Source organism: Impatiens glandulifera, chromosome 7 (assembly GCF_907164915.1).
Source record: "Impatiens glandulifera chromosome 7, dImpGla2.1, whole genome shotgun sequence".
NCBI lineage: Eukaryota > Viridiplantae > Streptophyta > Magnoliopsida > Ericales > Balsaminaceae > Impatiens > Impatiens glandulifera.
In genome coordinates, this window is record NC_061868.1 from 41,375,756 (window position 1) to 41,396,332 (window position 20,577).

Below are 20,577 nucleotides of genomic sequence, written 5' to 3' on the forward strand. Positions count from 1 at the left end.
TATGAGACCAAATATCAAATATTGTATTCTATTGCCTTAAGATGAGGGTCTACTTTTATATTAATTTGTTTTAGTTGTGGAGCAAATATATAATATTATTAAGTATAATAAATGAATATGGTTTATTGAAATTGGAATGTTTTATTTCGAGAATTCACAGTAAATATGAACTATTTATAAGTGTGAGACTAATTGACTATAAAAAAAATGTGGTCACAAGGGGATAAACACTTAACTCGCAAACACACTTAACCATTTAACCAAACACAGAATTTATCGTCTGACGAACTCGAACTCAGGACCTCTCAAGGAAGCTGAGAATATTCACCTAGGCTAGAAGAGTATATCTAATTAACTATATATATATATATATCTTAGTTGGCAACTTTTAAGTTTGAGTCATGGTAATATAGTGGTTTGTTCGAGGGTATTTGTAGTCCATTATCCTCATAGGTAACAAACGATATATGGGTTCAGTGCGTTATAGTCATAGATGTATCAGAGAGCTACTTGATGGTAAGAGACAAAGTGTCACGTGAATCATTTTTAGATTTATAATAAGAAAAGTTTAAAAATATCCGAAAATATTAAATATGAACTCCTTATAAGAGTGAGTCTAATCAACTATAAATATCTTCCTATGTATATTTTAAATTTGGTTTGTTTTGGCATAGTGATTTACTAAGAGTATTTATAGTCTATTTTTCTCACAGCTAACTATACCCGACTTAGGTAAGTTACATAAATAATTCTATTCATAAATAAGGTATTTATGTTTCTCAAATTCAATATTTTATATGTCAATATTTTCTACATAACCTTTATTTTTGTTAAAAAATAAACCATAGTATAGTGTAATATCTAAAAAAAAATACAATTATTATATTTGATACTTAGTAGGTCAAAAAAAATATTTTTTATAAAATAGATTAGTGTCTTCATCTATAAAAGCATGGTAAAACACAATCATTACTTGTATAGGCATAATTAATGATTCTATTACCCTTGTTTTTTTCATTGTTAATTTAAATTTAATTACTTAACTAATTTGAAGTATATTGTTTTTCTCTTAATGAAACCATTAATTACGCCGATAAAAAAAAATGTACAACTTTTTAGAGAAATCATGGGTAAAAGCCAAATTAAGCCAAGAGTATAAGTTGGTTTTGAGTTTAAAGTGTTGATTTAATATAAAATTTATTCAGATAAAGTATAATTATTTTTTCAAATGAATATGAGTGAATAACATAACAAATTATTTTATTTTCATTACACATATATTTGACAAGATTAACTTCGCTTTAACTTAAAGTTTGTTCTAATTAATTAAAATCAAATATATGACCGGTTAGATAAAACTTTTGACAATTTAGTTACATACAGAATTAAAATATCAATGAGTTTTCCATTTTTACAAATAACATGTACATTTGTTGTTTTTAAATAAGAAAAATTAGCCTGACATTTCATCCTTCGAGCCTGGCCTTCATTTAAAACGCTTTACAATTAGTGTAGGTAATTTTATCCATTGTGACCAACTTTTTGATTCTTCGTCTTAGTTTCTTTCATTGTATCTATATAGATCTATGTTTTGAGTTTATATGATACTTTTTTACTAATTTTTAAATCTAAGTTAAAAAAGAAGTGATAAAATTAATGTTTATACAAAGACTTAAATACATCAACCACTCAAAACTCAAGACTTTTATACTTTTTTTGGTGTGGTTTTAAGTTTTTATTTTCTTAATTTTTTTCCTTAAGTGAATGTCTTAAGTTTGGTCTTGTCCTTCTCAAAGATCCTTTTAGCACAAATAGACATGTGTAAACTTCACTAGTGGCCACATCAATCATAACACAACCACATGCTTTTTTTTCTTTTTCTTTTTTTTTGTTTGCTCATACACCACATGCTTACTTACTTTATATTGCCAAATAGCAAAATGCCAGATTTAAACACACTTTCCAAGGCCAAATCTATGACCCATTCTTTTTTTTTTATTATTTTGTTGAAAACCTAAGTTTAGTTTACAAACAAATGTTTGATTAATCTAAGAATAAAGAAATTAAAAATGGCTTATGACTAGTTAATTTTTTTATATATAAACTTAATTTCAATTTTTTTTACGCTCCAACAAGGTAGTTCAAGTCACTAAAATAGTTAAGTACATAAATTATGTCCACACAGAATGTTTTAAATGAAAGTCATGATTCTAAAGTGTTATATGAGTTTCTTAAATTAAAATATATAGTGAATATGAAATAAAATGAAAAATAAAACAATTTTGCTTGCAATCCATGTGTAAATAAGAGAGGTTGATATAAATATGGTTGAAACTTTATGTGCAGAAATAAATATATGTACAAATTCATTGTGGTCAATTTGTTTTTTCACCCCATTCCAAAGTTTCACCAATTATGAATCTCTATTTGGAAATTAAATTATACTGTTTTAAACTCAATCATATACATCATATAATGTCAAATCACTTGCATGCCACACTTTTAAATTATTTTTTTTTCTTTATTTTCCCAATTTTAACTAGTATCTAATTTTATTTTTTTGCATGATCACTATTTAAACAAACAAAAAAACACAGTCCTACAATAATACATCATTTTCACCTATGATCACATTTAAATAGTTTTAATCTATTATCATAAATATTTGAAGACAAGTTTAAATAATATTCAGTACTCAAACTACCACCAAGGTTCTAATTATTGTACACATGGGCGGAGCGAGGATTTGAAATTCAACCGGGCTAATATTTTTATACAAAATCTATCCGGGCTAACTTGATAATAATATCAAGTTTTAATATGAATGTTATCTTTTAACGACGGGAAACTTGTTAATAACGAACGGGAAAATACCTATTGTCAAAAACATACATAGTATTTTGAGCTACTCAGGCTAACAACCCAGGTAGCTTTGTACATGGATCCACCCCTGATTGTACCTGATTATTTGAGATGATTCAATATGAAAAATGCTTAAATATAATTTTAGTATTTTTTTTTTGTATTTTAAGTTGAATATAAATTACAATAAGTTAAACAAGGTACATATATCATTTGTAAATAGACATTAATTAATAATTTATACACTATTATTATTAATCAAATATACCCCATAGATTAAACACAGAATATGGAAGCACAATTAAGTTTTGAGATTCCACTAACTAATTCAAACATCAACTTATCTACCACCATCGCGGTTAAACATCAATCAACGACCGGAGCGGCGTCGTTGATAATGTGCACCGCCTGGCCTGGCTACATAAATAATTGATTCGGAAACCGGACATGCTTGTTTGCAAGAGGCCGAATACATATTAATGAATCCAAACCTATTGCTTAAAATTCTTGTCACCGCCTTGGATCCCTTCCAGAAATTAATTTCCCGATTATCGCCCTCATCATCTTCGTTGTCGCTCCTGGAACACTCGACGATTGCGGCAAGAAAAGGGTCCTTTGGAGCCATGGGTGTTGTTTTCTTGGTCTTTTTCGATTTTAGGTTAGAATTGGTGTTGAAGCAATTTCCGGCGGGAGGGAGTGGGAGGAGATTGTTATTGATGAATGGATCCTTGTTCATTTTCTTGGGGATTCCTGGACAGTGTTCCCATGAGAAAGGAACGCCGGAGAAATGGAGGAGTGGAGTGGAGGAATTAGGAATGAGGGATTGGACCATGGATGGGGTTGGATCATGAATGTTGTTTGAGGTAACTTGGAATCCGCCATTGAAGGTAGCAGGGGAAGAAGACATTGATGATGATATTTTTTAAGAGATGGGATTTGAGGAAATTATATGACTTTTCTTTGCATCTATGCATCATATATATATATATATTATGATGCATGTTCAGTCTTGCACATAGTGAAGTGGAATTAAGATTTTTTTTTTTTTTCTAAACTTTGGAAATTATTGAGAAACAAGGGAACCCCACTAAATTATGACATGAGAGAGGAAGAGAAATAAAATATATATTAGAAGGAAAAATAGTGGGAGGAAAAATAATGATAATGATGCGTCCTATGACATCTTCTATTTTTTTATATTTATACCCTTTTTTTTATTACAAATACAAATTGTTATTGAGTTTAATTGAGAAAATGAAAGAAATATTGAGGAAACAAATTTTCATTACAAATACTTTTTTTTAAGTGAAACAATTTTATTAATTCAATTCTTTGTAAGATTGCAAAGAAAAATAATTAAATATATATATATATATATTCAAGTTATGAGATGATTTGTCATTAATTATTTAAAAATGAAAAATTAATTTAAGAAGCAACAAAAATTACATTTACCAAAAATAAATGGAAAAGGAGAAACAAGAAACATTACATTGAATCAAGATTTAAACTACTTGTGTTTCAAAATATAGTTCAATTTGGGAGATTAAAACATCCGAAAACCGAGATTTTACGTCTTCTTTGTGAAATCGTGTTTTCGATCATTTACAAGTGTAATTAATGTCGTTGCAAAATTTGATCGCATTTTTTAGCATACATTTTTTTACCTATCTCTTTTATAAATGATGAACATTTATACACAAAAAAAAAAAAAAAAACAAGTTAACGAGTGTAACCGAGAATAATACTCAAATATTAAATGTTGCAATTAATTTGACAAATAAACACCATATAAGAATATATTTTTGTTGTTGATTTTATATATTGTTAGCCATATAAAGTACACTCATTGCATGTTATAAGCATGTAGTAAACTTGTAACTTTAAAGTCAACTATGTAGCAAAATTCAAAATGTGGGGGAGAGAGGTAGGGCCTAAATTATCATTATGTTATACTTTAGGGATCATTTTAAAGTTATTAGGTTAATGTAGGCATGATAATGAGACCGGTAGATGCGGGTAATACATTTATCTTTCTCAAAATAAATAAATAAAATTATGATAACATTATCTTATATATTTTTCTTAATATATATAGTTTAATGCATTAAAATTTGATATTATTATAAATAAATAAATATAAATAGTTTATAAAATATAAAAATGAATAAATATATTTATCAATTTTTATTAGTGTTGGAGCACTATACAAATATGTTCATGTAGTCTGCCCTAAGCCGGTGCCTTTCTTTTCATTTGTGTTTACTAGTTTGTTTTTTTAGTTATTGATTGTTTGAGTTTGCTTCTTCATTTTTTTAACCTTAATGTTTTACTTTGTAACAAAAGTATTCAGGTTAGTTTTAATATTTTAATTAGTATTCATCATTGATGAAATTTCACTTTAATTTGATAGTTAATTGATATTAATTAAATTTAAGATTTAATCAAATTTAAGACTATAATAATAAGTCTATTAGTTCAAATGTTTTATCACTAAACTATCCAAAATTGATTGATGTAGTATTATGTTTGTGAATATAATGAAAATCTTTGGATTTTAAAAAATACTTTATGACCCATTACAAAATATTATATATATATATATATATATATATATATATATATATATATATATATATATATATATATATATATATATATATATATATATATATATATATAACTCGAGAAATGATTAGAATAGAAAATTCTCTATTTTTTCTCCTTTCTCATAATTTATTATTTTTCTAGTGGGTGTGATGTAGTGACAAATTCTTTCAACTATTTTTTTTCTTAAATTCTCTCCTTATCCCTCCTCATATTAACTTACATATCCATATTCATATTTTTTTTTATGAAAAATACATTTATTAAAATAAAAGGATGATTTCAGATTGATCCCAATATAATTAGAATCATCACTCTTCCAATAAGATAAAAGACACATGAAAGTCGTATAAGTTTTATACATTAAAAAAAATAATTCATTTGTCATTAGTTCAACTAATTCTCGTTAAGAGTGTGTAGTCATTTATGTTCACATATATGATATCGTTATTCATTTTTCCTAAAAATGTGTCAGTGAAAATGAAGAGAATAATGTGTAAATTTGTATGTGGATGATCTTCTAACTCATCGTTTTGTCATTTAGTTAATTGAGATAAGGTTAAATAGTGTAAATATCAAAAAGTTTGGATATTCGAGATTTTATTTCTTTTATAAGGCTCTTTTATCAAAATTGTGTAGTAGATTTGAAATGGAGTTGAATAGTCTTTGGACATTGATAATCGATGCAAATATGGTCATGAATGATCTGGTTAGTTCACTAAATTATCTAATTATCTAGCGGGGTATAGTATTTGGAGGAAAATTAATTAAATGTGGAAAAAAATTCGTGAGTAGTCTAAGATTAATTGTGGGTGATTGTTTTTCGATTAATTTTGGGACGACATTTGGTGTAGTGTCAAAAGTCTAGCTACGACGTATCCTAAGCTTACTTCAATTGTTATTGTAAAAATATCACAGTTAATGACATGTTTGGTCATTGGTCTAGTGATTTCGCTAACCGAATTAGATATAAAAAAAAATTAAATATTATTGAGACTTCTTCTCGTAATAGAGTTTACTTTTGGTATGACGCAAACAAGTGTCCCGTCTGAAGACGTTATGCGTAGGCAAGATATGAATAGTTTTCATGTGGGTCATTGCTATAAGGTGTTCACAAAGACGATTACATTTAATTTTGTTGGAAAAATTTTTGGAAGTCAAAGATTCCATCTAAAATCTCGTTCTTTTGATGAAGCGTTATTCACGGTGAAATTTTTACGGATGATATGTGAATGAAAAAAATTGTATTATGGCTAGTCGTAACTCGTATGTGTCACAAAATGTTGAATCGAAAACTCGCTTAATTTTGCAAGTGACTAATATTTGGAGTCTTTTGTGGAGTATTACCGAGATTATTAGGTGATGTCCGAGTCTTTAATAGTTGCTGAAAAGTTTGGATTGATGCGGCTGATATGACAAGCCTACATATTTGAGTTATCATCCCAATTATTGTTTTTTGGACTATCTAGTTGAGGAGAAATCGTCGAACTTTAAATAATCGTAGTTAGTTCGATGCGTATCATTTATAATGTTATTATTACGACACTTTCTAAGATTCATTCAAGAAATGCAGTAGAGTCTGTCGGAGAGTTAACCGTCTTTTAAAGATTTGTGAACTTTATAACTTTTATGTTTTATTTTCGTTGTGTTAAAACGATTTTTTTAGTTTTTAATATATATAGACCTTTTTCAAAAAATTAAAGATTTATGAACTTTATAACTTTTATGTTTTATTTTCGTTGTGTTAAAACGATTTTTTTAGTTTTTAATATATATAGACCTTTTTCAAAAAAAATCAATTGTCAATAGCATTTTTTTTTTCATAGTGATCCAGCTACAATTAAATCGAATTAAAAAAATACTTATTTCTCAAAATAAATTTATGAATCCTCATTTCAAATTTAGAAAAAGTCTGATATATTTACAATAATCGTTTCAAATGTGCTCAATAATTTACACAAAATGGAGGTTATTCAAATAATCAAAACCGCCAGTCATGTATTCTGGATAGTGAATGGAATTCTATGTACAACTAATTATAGCAAAATTTCCATTTTGCTAAAGGTTAAAAAAAGAAGACATTTAAACTTTTATTTTTGTTCAAAAAGTCCATTATCATTTAACTTTATTACATTCTCTTACAAAAGAAAATATATTTAGCAAAAAAAAAAGAAAAAGAACATTTGATAGAGAATATTATTGTTCCAAGGTTTAAAAAAATGAATTACTTATAGGACAAGACAGTGAACATACAAGAGTTCTACAAAACAAAACTACAAACTTCAAAAACATGTTTGTAATGAAAATGGAAGTCATTAAGTTAATTTCCAAAAATTACATTAAAAAAAAACTCAATGTTTACAATAGATTGAGTAACATATTCATGATATTAATTACAAATAAAATTTGTCACCTTATATAATTTAAATTTAAATAATAATGACATTATAAAATTGCTTGAATTAAATGCTAATTAAAAAAAAGTATTTCCTACAATGACAGAATTTTATATGAATTTATTGTGTTGATTTGGGAAGAGAAAACGCGCATACATAAATTGCAGATTTTGAAGATTGTGATTGAGTAACCGTCACATTTATAAAAAGTTAATAATGAACACAAAACTTATAGTAATTGCAAATATAGATAAAGGCTTAAATCAAATCATAAATGATAATTTTATTGATTCATGAATGAATATTATACTATTCAATATTTTATATTTAGAATCCAATCGGCTATTTAATTTAAGAAGAAGATATCTCAGTTAGCCCTTAGTTATATTATTAATTAGGTTGAAGAGCAATAATGTATTTTTATTTTTGTACATTTGTTTATTTAGAATATTAAAACAAAAAAAATAAATAAATAAAAACTAGCCACCGACTATTATAATTTCCTACTTATTGTCAAGACACTGACGTCCAATACACCGTGCAATTGGCCTATTATTAATAACGCATTTATTGTTATGCATGTTTTTAAATAATATTTTTATTTCTTATGTTTTCCTCATATTAAAAATATAAATATATATATTTATTGACACTAGAGAATATTATTTTAATTTTGAATTATTGAGTTTTAAAAAATGCAATATAATTAAAAGAAGGGTTGTTAATAAATAAACATTTAAAAACAACAAACTATAATTGAACTATAAAAAAGAAAGGGACATATTGAGTCTAGATTATATTAATAATTCAAAATCAATATTATATGATTAACCTGAAAATCTCTTTTGGCACCTTCTTCCACTTTTCGTTATATATTTAAGTCCATTTATTTATATCAATAATACTTTATATATATGACATTTGAATTTTAAAAAGTTACTATTATAAATTATTGAGTGATAAGGCTTCACATTATTATTATTTTAATATATAAGAGAAAAGTTATTTTTATTAATATATATTAAAGAGATAATTTACATAAGAGAAAAAAAAATCTATTAATTTGTTATATTTAATATATAATTATTTAAATGTTTGTTTTATATTATTCTATTATTCTAATATTCTATATTATTTATAATGAAATATATGTTTTTATTTTTTAAATGTTAATATTTAAATTTTCTTATTAATTTAAACAGAACATTATATGCTTGTTACAATTTATTTTATTATTTGTTAATAGATAAGAGAGTGTGTTTTATTAAAGATATACTTATTTTTATTTATATATAAAAGAGGAAAAAAACTCTATGAAGAAAATAGTTGTTGATTTGTGAATTCACGCTCTATAAAATTGATAAACTTAAAAAAAAAATGTCTAACTTAAGTTGATATTAAAATCTAACCAAATTCTATTTGACACACGGATTCTACAATTTTTTAGAATGAATCATTTTTAGAATTTAATTTGAAAATTACAATGCCCACAAAAAGATGAACTTTTTTTTCCTCAAATTATTTAATAAGCCAATTGCAAGAAAAAAAATACCTGGTAACAAGAGATCAATTTCAACTAACCTTTCAAATGAGTACTTTTTATAATCAGAACTCTATAGATTCCAATTATTTTGATATGTAACAACCTTAAATTTTGAATAAATTATCTAAACATGAATTAGTTAATTATTTTTTATTAGAGAAATTTAGTACAAATCAAATATTAGCATCGTTTAATTTCTTTAACTCACGTAATTTCTTTAAAAGAATAATCTATGCAAAAATTTCTCAGTCTCTGAGATCTTCGTTCGAGCCCACCATTAAATTTTTTATTTATTTATTTTCATGTTATACTTTTGACGTTGTGCTTAAATGATTTTATCAGTTTTAATATACATAAATTTAAAAAAAAAAAATATCTGATGAAAACTCATGTGAATTACGATTTAAATCGGTTGTGAAAACAAGAACAACATTATTTTTATGAAACAACAAATGAACTAAAATCATATTATTTTTTCAGCATACTAAGTACTCAATAAATTAATTCAGGCTAATTCAATTGAGCAAACTCAACAAGAATTATCCTATACAAATTATTGCCTTTGTGAATGCAACAATTAACTATATGAAAGAATTTGAGCTCCTTGTACATCTAAAAATGAATTATAGCCTTTGTTATGAATGAATTTGAGCTACTTGTGCATCTAATATGCAATAATTTGTGCATATAGTTAATTGCCTTTGTGAATGCAACAACCATCTTCTAGACAAGGCAATTATAAATCATTTTAGGAGAAATAATGATAAAAAATTGAGAAAATATTACAATTGCATAAATGAAAGAAATGAAAATGACGGTTATTTTTATTGCAAATTGTTGTGACCTAAATGAACATGAATAACAACAAATATTATTAATTTGCAAAACCAATCTGATTCAATGTTAGTAACATTTTAAATAAATTTAAAAGTTTCAAATATTACAACCAACTGAAAAAGAATATACACATTGAATTATCAATTTTTATCCAGAGAGAACTATTCCAACAAATTTGACTCTAAAATGAGGAACTCTGATGTAGGAAGTCCCCCTGACTTATCGTCACCAAAATCCATCTGAAGAAAACCTTGATTTTATCGACACAAATTTGAACTAATTTTTAGAGATTAATCTCGTCTAGACGTATATACTTGCACACTACTAACTCATTTAGATATATGAATGATAAAAAAATTATTTAAATCGTATGTATTATAAAAAGTTTGCTCATCTAGTCTTTCAATAAATATCGGTTAAAATAACAGTGTTAACTTTTATTATTTTGGTTGGTACTTATCATTATTTTTATTTTGTGTTCGGCATCTTTTACGAATTTAATAAAATGCAATATTATGAAAAAAAAAATATTTTTTTATTTTATTTTAAAAAAAGGGCTTCTTCTTCTTCTTAGAAAATAAATAAATAAAAATGCTTCTTTTTGTTTATAGTTTCTTCAGCCCATTTAGCCATTTTCATTGAACAAGACCAGTAAAACCCTAACTCTGATCGCCGGCGAGAGATACTGCATATGCTACAACTCCGATACAGGCGAAGATGTTGAGGAGAAAACTAACTTCACTTCTTACAACTTCCATCAACAATGCTACAACTCCGATACACGCCAAATCCACCTCCATTCTCTTCCCGCTTTCGCAATCTGTCCAATGTTCTAACCCTAACGATAATCTCAAATCGTTCTTCAGTTCCCACGGTATTAGGGCATACAGCCTCTTGGCTCTGAACGATTTGAGAGATAATAAAGGAGCGACAAAGCAGAAGACACGCAAAGGTCGTGGAATCGGATCGGGTAAGGGAAAGACAGCCGGAAGAGGTCACAAGGGTCAGAAAGCAAGAGGGACAATGAAATTTGGGTTCGAAGGAGGCCAAACTCCGCTCAGGCGCCGTCTGCCAAAACGTGGTTTTAAGAATCCTTTTAGCCTCACATTTCAGGTCTTGTATATACTTCTTGTATGATGATTGATAGTTTGAGTAGTTTGTGTAGCTTGTATATGGCTTAAAATGTTCAATTTGTGTTTACAGCCTGTGGGTTTGGGAAAGGTTGCAGCACTTATAAATGCAGGGAAGATTGATTCTTCTGAGTTGATTACCATGAAAACCTTGAAGGTACCCATGTTTGTTTCTTTGTTTGTTTAATGTGTTCTTGTGTTATTAGGGTTTGTAATTTGATCACAAAAACAATAGGAAGCAGGGGCTGTAGGAAAACAGATAAGAGATGGTGTTAAACTGATGGGTCGTGGGGCTGAATTTATTCAATGGCCTATTCACTTGGAGGTGATGATGGTTTTATCTTATCCTTGTGAAAAACAAAAACATAAACAAAACAAGATTAACTGTTAGTATGTGAATTCATAGGTTTCGAGAGTGACTGCACGGGCGAAAACTGCTGTTGAAGAAGCTGGTGGAACAGTGAGGAAAGTATACTACAATGAATTAGGTTTTCGTGCATTGTTGAAGCCGGAGTGGTTTGAGAAGAAGGGAAGATTGTTGCCTAAAGCAGCAAGACCACCTCCAAAGCAGAAAGATAAAGTGGATAGTATTGGTCGACTTCCAGCCCCAACCAAACCAATTCCTTTTCCACCAAAGGAAATTGAGGTTGAGGCCGATGCAGCATGATAAACACATCAGTTTTTCTTAATTGTTGTGCTTTGTTGCATCCTCTTCTCAATCAAAGGTTTGATTGTTTGTTTCAATGAGAATTGGGATGGAAGGAGTAATGGGATTTTTTCTTGTTTTCTTCAACATGACATGTACTCAGATAAATTTTATGATATTGATCTAGGTTAAAAGGTCATATTTATTCTCCTTTCATTCAATTGATCTTGCAGGTCAAAAAGTCTATTGAGATAAGCCTTAGAGTTATGTTTTTCAACATTTGATGAAAAATATAAATTATAATAAAGATTTTTTCTTTTTGGTAAAATGCAAATGGCTTACATTATGTGCATTTTATTATTATTTTAAATAAATTTGTGTATTTGTAGCAATTAGTTTTTTGGAACAAAAAAACAAAAGTGATCTTAAACTTAATCTATCAATAAAATAACATTGAATGGTTTACTTATACATTTATGTGTATTTCGGGAATTGCTCATTTTTATCGACTGAACCTAATGGACCAAACATAATTCTTATATCCTTCTAGATTCGTCATCTCATATCCTCTTAGATTTGTTGTCGATTCAACTTTTTTTCTACGTTTGATACGCCCACGTTACCTTGTGTAAGAAAAGTCACGACTTATATCGTGGTGGGAATGGAAAGGAACACAATTTCACTATTAAAAACATTATAAAATTGATCGCACAAATCAATGCTCAACTCAATTTAAAAAAAAAAGTTTCAACTATTTTAGCGCTTTAATGAAATTGTAACTTAAATATGCAACATTTGAGATTAAGTTAAAATTTTTAGTTCAACAAATCAACCATCGACGTAATTATTTTTAAGAAAATCAAAATGAAAATAATATTTTCGTATCTAATCGAACTCAAGAACATACCAACATCAGTTAGAGATATCGTTTTGATTTGAATTTTCTTGAAAACCAATATATATTGTTTTCTTGCCTATTGTTGAATTATAGTTTTTCTATGTTGTTATTTGAAATTGTTTTTGGAATTTTGTTTATAATTTGTTAAATTATTATAAATTTTTTTATTTAAAATTTAAATTTGTAAAATATAAAATGAGGTATTTTAATTTATGAAATGAATAATTTAATAGTTAATATGATATAGATAAAATAATAATTTTTTAAAAATTAGATAAATTTGAAAAACATCTGAAAAAACAAATATTAAATCAGCTCTCGAAACTTCTCTTTTGACTTTCAAGTCATCCCAAACTCTTCAGCTTATATTATATTTTCAGTCCCTATAGTTTATAAATTGTTGAAATTATAATATTAATTTATTTTAACAAACAATTTAGTAATTTTCTAGATTGAACCGCTTAATTTGAGACTGATAATAGGTAAGTAAGAGTTTAGATAGAGTAAGGTTTTGAATTCGAAGCTTGTTCTTCCTTTAATCTCATCTTCATCTTCTTCAATCTCGATCTTCTCCGATTGCATTACTTACAGACAAACAGCGATATAAGTTTTTCAATGATGGAAAGGCCATCGTCACCGTCATCTACTAGTGGAAATGGCTCGCCGGAGCTTCAGTGCGTTGGACGTTTGGAAATCGTAAAGCCCAAACCTGTTGGTTTCCTATGTGGTTCTATCCCTATCGTCACTGATAAATCTTTCCTTGCCTTCAATTCTGCTCTCGTTCCCACAGCTCAAACGTATATATCTCTTATCGTTTATCTTTTCATATTTCAATACGCTATTCGTTCAGAATTCATCTGTTAATTCTGCTATTGTTTTCTCCTTCAGGTTAAGCGCTCCACAGTACAGAGTATTGCCAAATGAAACTGACCTAAATACTCCACCTATGCTTTCATATATACCGGAGAAGGTTCTCCCAATTGCAGCCGCGTGCTCCAGGACATCCGGTGGAGGTACAAATGACTTTCTCATCTTAGAGCTTCATTTTTGTATTGCTCTTCATAAGAGAAAGATAGATAGATTTAAGCTGCATTCAGTTCCATAAGCTGTTAACATGTTTGATAGAGGAGTCTTAGTGTGTGTTGATATTAACATGAAACATTTAAGGATTTGACCATTAATCGAAAGCAGCGCTTTATTAGTTTGAATTTCATATGAACCTGATATAGAATGCAAATGACAAATCACAATAATCGTCTATTCTATCTAGTCTCGGGGCTGTTGTTCAAAGACCAAAGTTATAACCTGCCATGCATTGCTGTGTTATCTTCATTTGGAATCTGGATTGTCAAAGGTGGAGCAAGAAAATTCTGATTGATACTAAAATAGAAAACTATATAGGACTCTTCTATGCAATATTTTTTATTTTTATTTTTCAGGAAAGAATGTTCTATACATTTAAGTGTTATGAACAAAATGGTTAAACCAAATTTATAGAACATGGACGAGTTTAAACTTTAAATATATGAGAAAATATAGGGCCTGGTTAAAATAATAAGGAGACAGAAGAATAGATAGAAACTATTAGAAATATAGTTAAGCATATTAGATTAGAGTGGTTGTTTAGTTTAGTCTTGAACACTGGATTCTGTTAGTCTCATCTCTAATTCTGGTTATCTCTTCTTCTCCCTAATTCTGGTCGTAACTATTGTATTTTCTCATCCCCATTCGGGGTTAATCAATAACGTCAAAATTATTTTTTTATATCCATGTTCTTGAAATTCTACATGCATCAGAGTTGTACTCTGGGTAATATTTAGATGTCGATTTTCTCTGGCAGCATGAAGCCATAACTAAAGCAATTTTACCCAAAATTCATATTATTATGTTTATAACTAGCTATCTGACAGTTGTATGTTGTCTCTTTCTTGTATGTGCTGTTATGACCCATTTTTTAGTTTAATCCTTCACTTACTCTCTTTCACGTAACAAGTCATACTGTGATTTTAGGTTGCTGATGAATTAAAGTTGTAACAGAGATATTCTCACACTACTGGATCACCTAGAAGCCTAATATTGTTTGACCATTAAAGATGTTTGATTTTGTGATTTGTAATGTTTATGCATTGTTGTGGAATGCCATTGATGTGCTTGATGGTTATAACTTTTAACTGTAATGTTCTTTTGGAGGATATACAAACTAAAGTTATTTTTTTGCTGAATTTGGTAGATTCATCATGGGAGAATAGTGCCTTGACATCAAGTCTCACTAGGAAAGGGGAAGCTCTTGCTGTCTCTGGTTTGGCGGAGTATGGAGATGAGATGGATATCATAGCTCCAACTGAAATCTTGAAACAAATTTTCAAGATACCATATTCTAAGGCTCGTCTGTCAATTGCAGTGCGTCGTATTGGACAGACTTTAGTTCTGAATACAGGGTATGTGTTCTGAGGATTTGCTTCTTTATTATCTCGTTAAATCTAACACATACTTTGGAAATTGTGAAGTACAGGCCGGATGTTGAAGAAGGGGAAAAATTGGTTAGGAGACACAAATCAAAATGTGCAGTTGACTCGTTGTTTTTAAATTTTGCCATGCATTCGGTTAGGATGGAGGCGTGTGATTGTCCTCCTACGCATAACGTTTCATCAAAAGAGATGCCAAAATCATCTTTTCTTCCAAGGCCATTTGAATCTGTGGATGGTTCCTTTAAATCTTCTAAATGCCCAACTCCAAAAGAAAAGTCCGAGTCTGGGATGGATGGTAATATTTTTGAAGAGGAACAACTAATTCAAAAAAGCGTGAAGGTTAAACATGACAGTTTCTTGTTGAATAACAAGAATAAGAAGAAAAACAAAGAATGTGCTGATGTAAAAAAAGCTCCGCATGTTAAAGAAAAATCAAGGAGCTCAATGCAAGAGCCTGAAAAATACAGGCGACTTGGTAAGGAGGTGTTCTCAAGGATTTTGTTTTGGCAATTTCACAACTTCCGGATGCTCCTGGGTAGTGACCTGCTCTTATTCAGTAATGAAAAGTATGTTGCGGTGAGCTTGCACTTGTGGGATGTTTCTCGGCAGGTTTGTGGTAATTCAGCATATGTATCTGAAAGCAATCTCTCCCTGTATTACATTCTTTATCACTTATTTTGCAGGTGACTTCTCTGACATGGCTTGAAGCCTGGCTTGATAATGTAATGGCTAGTGTGCCTGAATTAGCCATTTGTTATCATCAAGATGGTGTTGTTCAGGGTTATGAGCTGCTAAAGACGGATGATATATTTCTTTCAAAAGGAGTATCCGAAGATGGTATGCCTGCTTTTCATCCACATGTCGTCCAACAAAATGGTCTTTCTGTTTTGAGGTTTCTTCAGGAAAACTGCAAGCAAGACCCTGGTGCTTATTGGGTAATGCTAAAAGTTGTATAGATTCACCCTTATTAAGTTTCTTACTTTGTTGCACAGTTAATTATTTCCCCCTGATCTTGCATTTTACAGCTTTACAAAAGTTCTGGAGAAGATGCCATCCAACTCTTTGATCTTTCTGTGATTACCAACAACTGTTCAACTGGCGAACACAATGGCAGTGCCGACTCTCTGCCCTCTATGCTTCATAGAGGGAGAAATGATTCCTTACTTTCACTAGGAACTCTTTTGTACCGTATTGCACATAGGCTATCACTTTCTATGGTATGAAGTTGGTAACTTCTCTTGTTTTCCCCTTTTTGCTGCCAAATGTATCTTGCTGATCAAAATGTTTTTTGCTACAGTCTCCTAATAATCGGACCAGATGTGCTATGTTCTTTAGGAAATGTCTCGACTTCTTGGATGAGCCAGATCATTTGGTATGGATAAGTTTCAATTCCATCGTTTCCAAATTGCAATTCTATTATTTTTCTAAACAAATGAACTGTAATTCCATTTCAATTCTTATAAAATTGGAATTTTAAATTCTAGTTCTAATTATACACATCCAAACATAGCCTAAACTTTTCTTGTTTATATTTAAAACAATTAATAATTTCTACCAACTTCTTGGCTGTATAGGTTGTGAGGGCATTAGCTCATGAACAATATGCTAGGCTTCTATTGAATTATGATGAAGAACTTGAGTTGGCATCTGAAGGAGTTCCTGTAGAATCTAAGGTAGTCATTGTAAGTGCTGAAGAAGAATCTTTTGACTATTTCAACAGCAAGTCTGAATCAATTGTCCGTGATATGGTCTACGCTCCTGCTGTGGAGGAAGAATGGAATCGAGCTGGAGATACATCTGAAGATTTAGGGTCAAATTCTTCTTTGATGACATCATTAGAAGTTAATATTTCTACTCCCAACACAATGATAGAATCACAGAAGACAGAGCTTATATATGCGGAAAGTGAGTCAAGGTCTGATGACGAAGGTTCATCAGTTTGTGAATTGGCGAAAACTTCAGCTGATGTGATTCAAACAATTGTTGATCCAATCTCATCGAAGTTAGCTGCAGTACATCATGTTTCCCAAGCCATTAAATCTTTAAGATGGAAACGCCAATTGCAAAGCACTAGTTCAACTGTCGAAAATAATACTTTTCCTTCAGCTGTGGACTTCTCTATATGTGATTGTGGCGATGCTGACTGTATTGAAGTTTGTGATATTCGGAAATGGCTTCCAACGTCGAAACTGGATGATAAATTATGGAAACTGGTTCTTTTGCTTGGAGAAACATACTTGGCCCTCGGACAATGTTATAAAGACGATGATCAACTCTATCAAGCTCTAAAAATTGTAGAACTGGCATCGTTAGTCTATGGATCCATGCCTCAGTACCGCGAAGATACAACATTTGTTTCTTCAATGATTTGTAGTTTAGACACTGAGCCTGATGATGCTATTGAAGTGACATCTAATTTGCCATCTGACTGTTTCTCGTCCACTTATCTATTCTGGGCCAGAGCATGGACTTTAGTAGGGGACATTTATATTGAGTTCCACATGACGAAAGGTCAAGAGAGAAAAATGTCTAGCAAAGAATTAAAAATGTCCTCAATGGTGCTGAAAGAGGTCAAACGGCTGAAGAAAAAGCTCGGGCAATTCGGACAGGACTGTAGTTTGTGTTCTTTGATAAACTGTAGCTGTCAGGTTGACAGGGCAAATAGCGGAAGCAATGCTAGTAGTAGTAGTAATGGCGGTTCGCGTTTGTTAGGTTATGGAAAAAAACAAAACAGAAAAGTTTATGGAAGGAACTCTGAACCGGTCTCCATATTTTCAGAACAGACAAGAACGGGTGGCATATTCAAGTTCCTGTCGGGTCCACCTATTATTGGAGATTCTGAATATAATCTTTCAGCTGCACTTGTTTGTTATGAAGAGGCTAAAAAAGCGTTGGGTGAATGTCCAGATGGATCATCAGAAACACAGTCTTTGCTGAAAAAGAGAGGATGGGTTTGTAATGAATTGGGACGGAAGAGGCTTGAGAACAAAGAATTGGAAAAAGCCGAAATTGCATTTATGGACGCAATTATTTCCTTCAAAGAAGTTTCCGATGTCACCAATGTGGTACTGATTTACTGTAATATGGGTCATGGAAGACGATCGTTGGCTGAAGAGATGGTATCGAGGATAGAAGCTCTAAGAAAACATGTCATTTATCGCGATGCATATGTCCAAGCACTCGAGACTGCAAAAATTGAATACCGCGAATCCTTAAGATATTATGTAGCTGGGAAGATGGAGGTAACCATAGTGAAAGAATCTGAGATGAGCAGTCTCAAGAGTGAAGTAATTACGCAATTAGCTCATACGTATCTGAGGCTTGGCATGCTTTTAGCAAGAGAAGATACGAAGGCTGAGGTTTATGATAATTTCGGTCATACTAAAAACACGGGAAAGAAAGAAGTCTCGGCCAATGATGTTATTAGGGAAGCTTTATCGTTATATGAGTCTATGGGTGAGCTAAGGAAACAGGAAGCGGCGTATGGATATATGCAGCTTGCTGGGTATCATAGGGATTGTTGTTTGAAGTTTTTGGGATGTGAAAAGAAGAAAACTGTGTCAAAAAGTGAAAATGGCATTATGCAAAAGGTGAAGCAGTATGCTTCCTTAGCTGAGAGAAATTGGCAAAAATCTATAGACTTTTATAGAGCGGATACGCATCCTATGATGCACCTGACGATATTAGTTGAAAGAGCTGCTCTTTCCCTGAGTTTGTCTGATCATCTACACTCTCATGGGGTATGCTTACTTTTAGAACTCTTGTTTTTGAGATTTTAATTTTTCGAAATCTCATATTCTCTTTATCTTGGATCTGGCAGAAAAACGGTTCAGGATATTTTGAAACTGATTACAAACTAAGTTCATATACACCTTGTTTATGATCTCATCTGGATTCATACTTTGATGATTATGTTACCTATTTGGAAGTGCTTATTAGGATTTAAATGGAAAGATGCCAGTATGGTGATCTCACCTCCATTTTTTTTAGGTTTTAATGGTATCTTTAGCTTAGGCTAGCTGATTCAGCCTGATTTACTAATCATTTTCATCTTTTTGTATTGTACTAATTGCTTGTCAACCGCAGGTACTGGATTCCGCTTTTGGTATACTGCTAGAAGCACGGCATATAAGTGGAGAAACAATTGCAAAAACAAAAATGGAAAATGAAAATGATTTGATCTGTTCTAAATTTTGGAGTCAACTCCAATTGGTGTTGAAGAGGATGCTGAGCATGGCTTTATCATCGTCATCAAATAGCAATAAGTCTTCATCATCTAATTTGCAGCAGCAAAGTTGTTCATCTAATCATCATCGTTCGGGAGATGCTAGTAAGCTGAAAGAGCTTTACCTGATGGCTCTAACTTCCTCTGAATTCGCTCAATTGCGTGATTTTCATCACATTTGGATTTCCTAGCTGCTTCTCGACTTACTGTCTCTCAAATTAGTTAGTTGATATATAAAATTGTTTATATATTTGTATTAAAGTTTTAAGATTTTTGTAGACAAATTATTCATATAAAGATGTTTATTTTATTTAATGGGCCAGTCTTTCTGATTATCATGGAATCTATTAGTAAGTGCACATCTGTATGACATAACTTATTCTTCTAAACAGCTTTTGACAATAATTGATAATGGGCAACCTGTTGATAAAGGAGGTTATGTCTTTTTATTGTCACCTAATGGCTGTCTTACCTTAAGATAGTTGGTAAAGTTATTCTATCTGAAATAACCCTTGGATCAGCAACCGCCGAATCAACCAACATGGAAGGGCAACATCCTTGGGACCCTGCGAAAGAGCATTAATCTTGATCCTTAGAAAATGAGCCTTCAAGAGAAACTTCCTCTAGTTTGGTTAACCTGATTTCTATTTATGTGTGTAGATTCTTACTTTTACAAGATAATGGTATTTTTAAGGTTTGAGACATGATAATCCTTATATCATTCTCTTTAATTACAAGGTTTGATTGAAGTTACAGGTTTTCATACACTTTAATTGAAGTTGGAGGTCAAGACAATTTGATGTTGGAAGAATGTATGAATATAGTTTTAGGAGAGGATGGAACATTTAGTTGATCAATCAAAATAGATGAAGAAATCCAACTTTGATTTAAATAATTGTATAAATTTCATCTTCTAGCTTACCGGCAATAAGATGTAGATATTCCTAACTTTCTTGAGATCTTGG

The 20,577-nt window shown here is 30.3% G+C and overlaps 3 protein-coding genes across 3 annotated transcripts; 2 read left to right on the top strand and 1 right to left on the bottom strand.

The window, feature by feature from the left end:
- Positions 1–3,095: 3,095 nt before the first annotated feature.
- LOC124910587 lies at positions 3,096–3,865 on the bottom strand. Its single transcript, XM_047451258.1, has one exon. The coding sequence runs from the start codon at positions 3,767–3,769 to the stop codon at positions 3,233–3,235; it is 537 nt and encodes a 178-aa protein (XP_047307214.1). The 5' UTR covers positions 3,770–3,865; the 3' UTR covers positions 3,096–3,232.
- Positions 3,866–10,871: 7,006 nt separating this feature from the next.
- LOC124945466 (50S ribosomal protein L15-like) lies at positions 10,872–12,345 on the top strand. Its single transcript, XM_047485911.1, has 4 exons — positions 10,872–11,358; positions 11,449–11,532; positions 11,611–11,700; positions 11,782–12,345. Exons 1-4 carry the CDS (start codon positions 10,963–10,965, stop codon positions 12,040–12,042), a joined length of 831 nt encoding a protein of 276 aa, XP_047341867.1. The 5' UTR covers positions 10,872–10,962; the 3' UTR covers positions 12,043–12,345.
- Positions 12,346–13,410: 1,065 nt separating this feature from the next.
- On the top strand, positions 13,411–19,956 carry LOC124945125. The gene is made up of 9 exons (XM_047485502.1): positions 13,411–13,716; positions 13,808–13,932; positions 15,150–15,357; positions 15,432–15,996; positions 16,071–16,322; positions 16,413–16,604; positions 16,685–16,759; positions 16,962–19,127; positions 19,474–19,956. The coding sequence occupies exons 1-9, from the start codon at positions 13,535–13,537 to the stop codon at positions 19,801–19,803; spliced, it is 4,095 nt and encodes a 1,364-aa protein (XP_047341458.1). The 5' UTR covers positions 13,411–13,534; the 3' UTR covers positions 19,804–19,956.
- Positions 19,957–20,577: the final 621 nt, after the last annotated feature.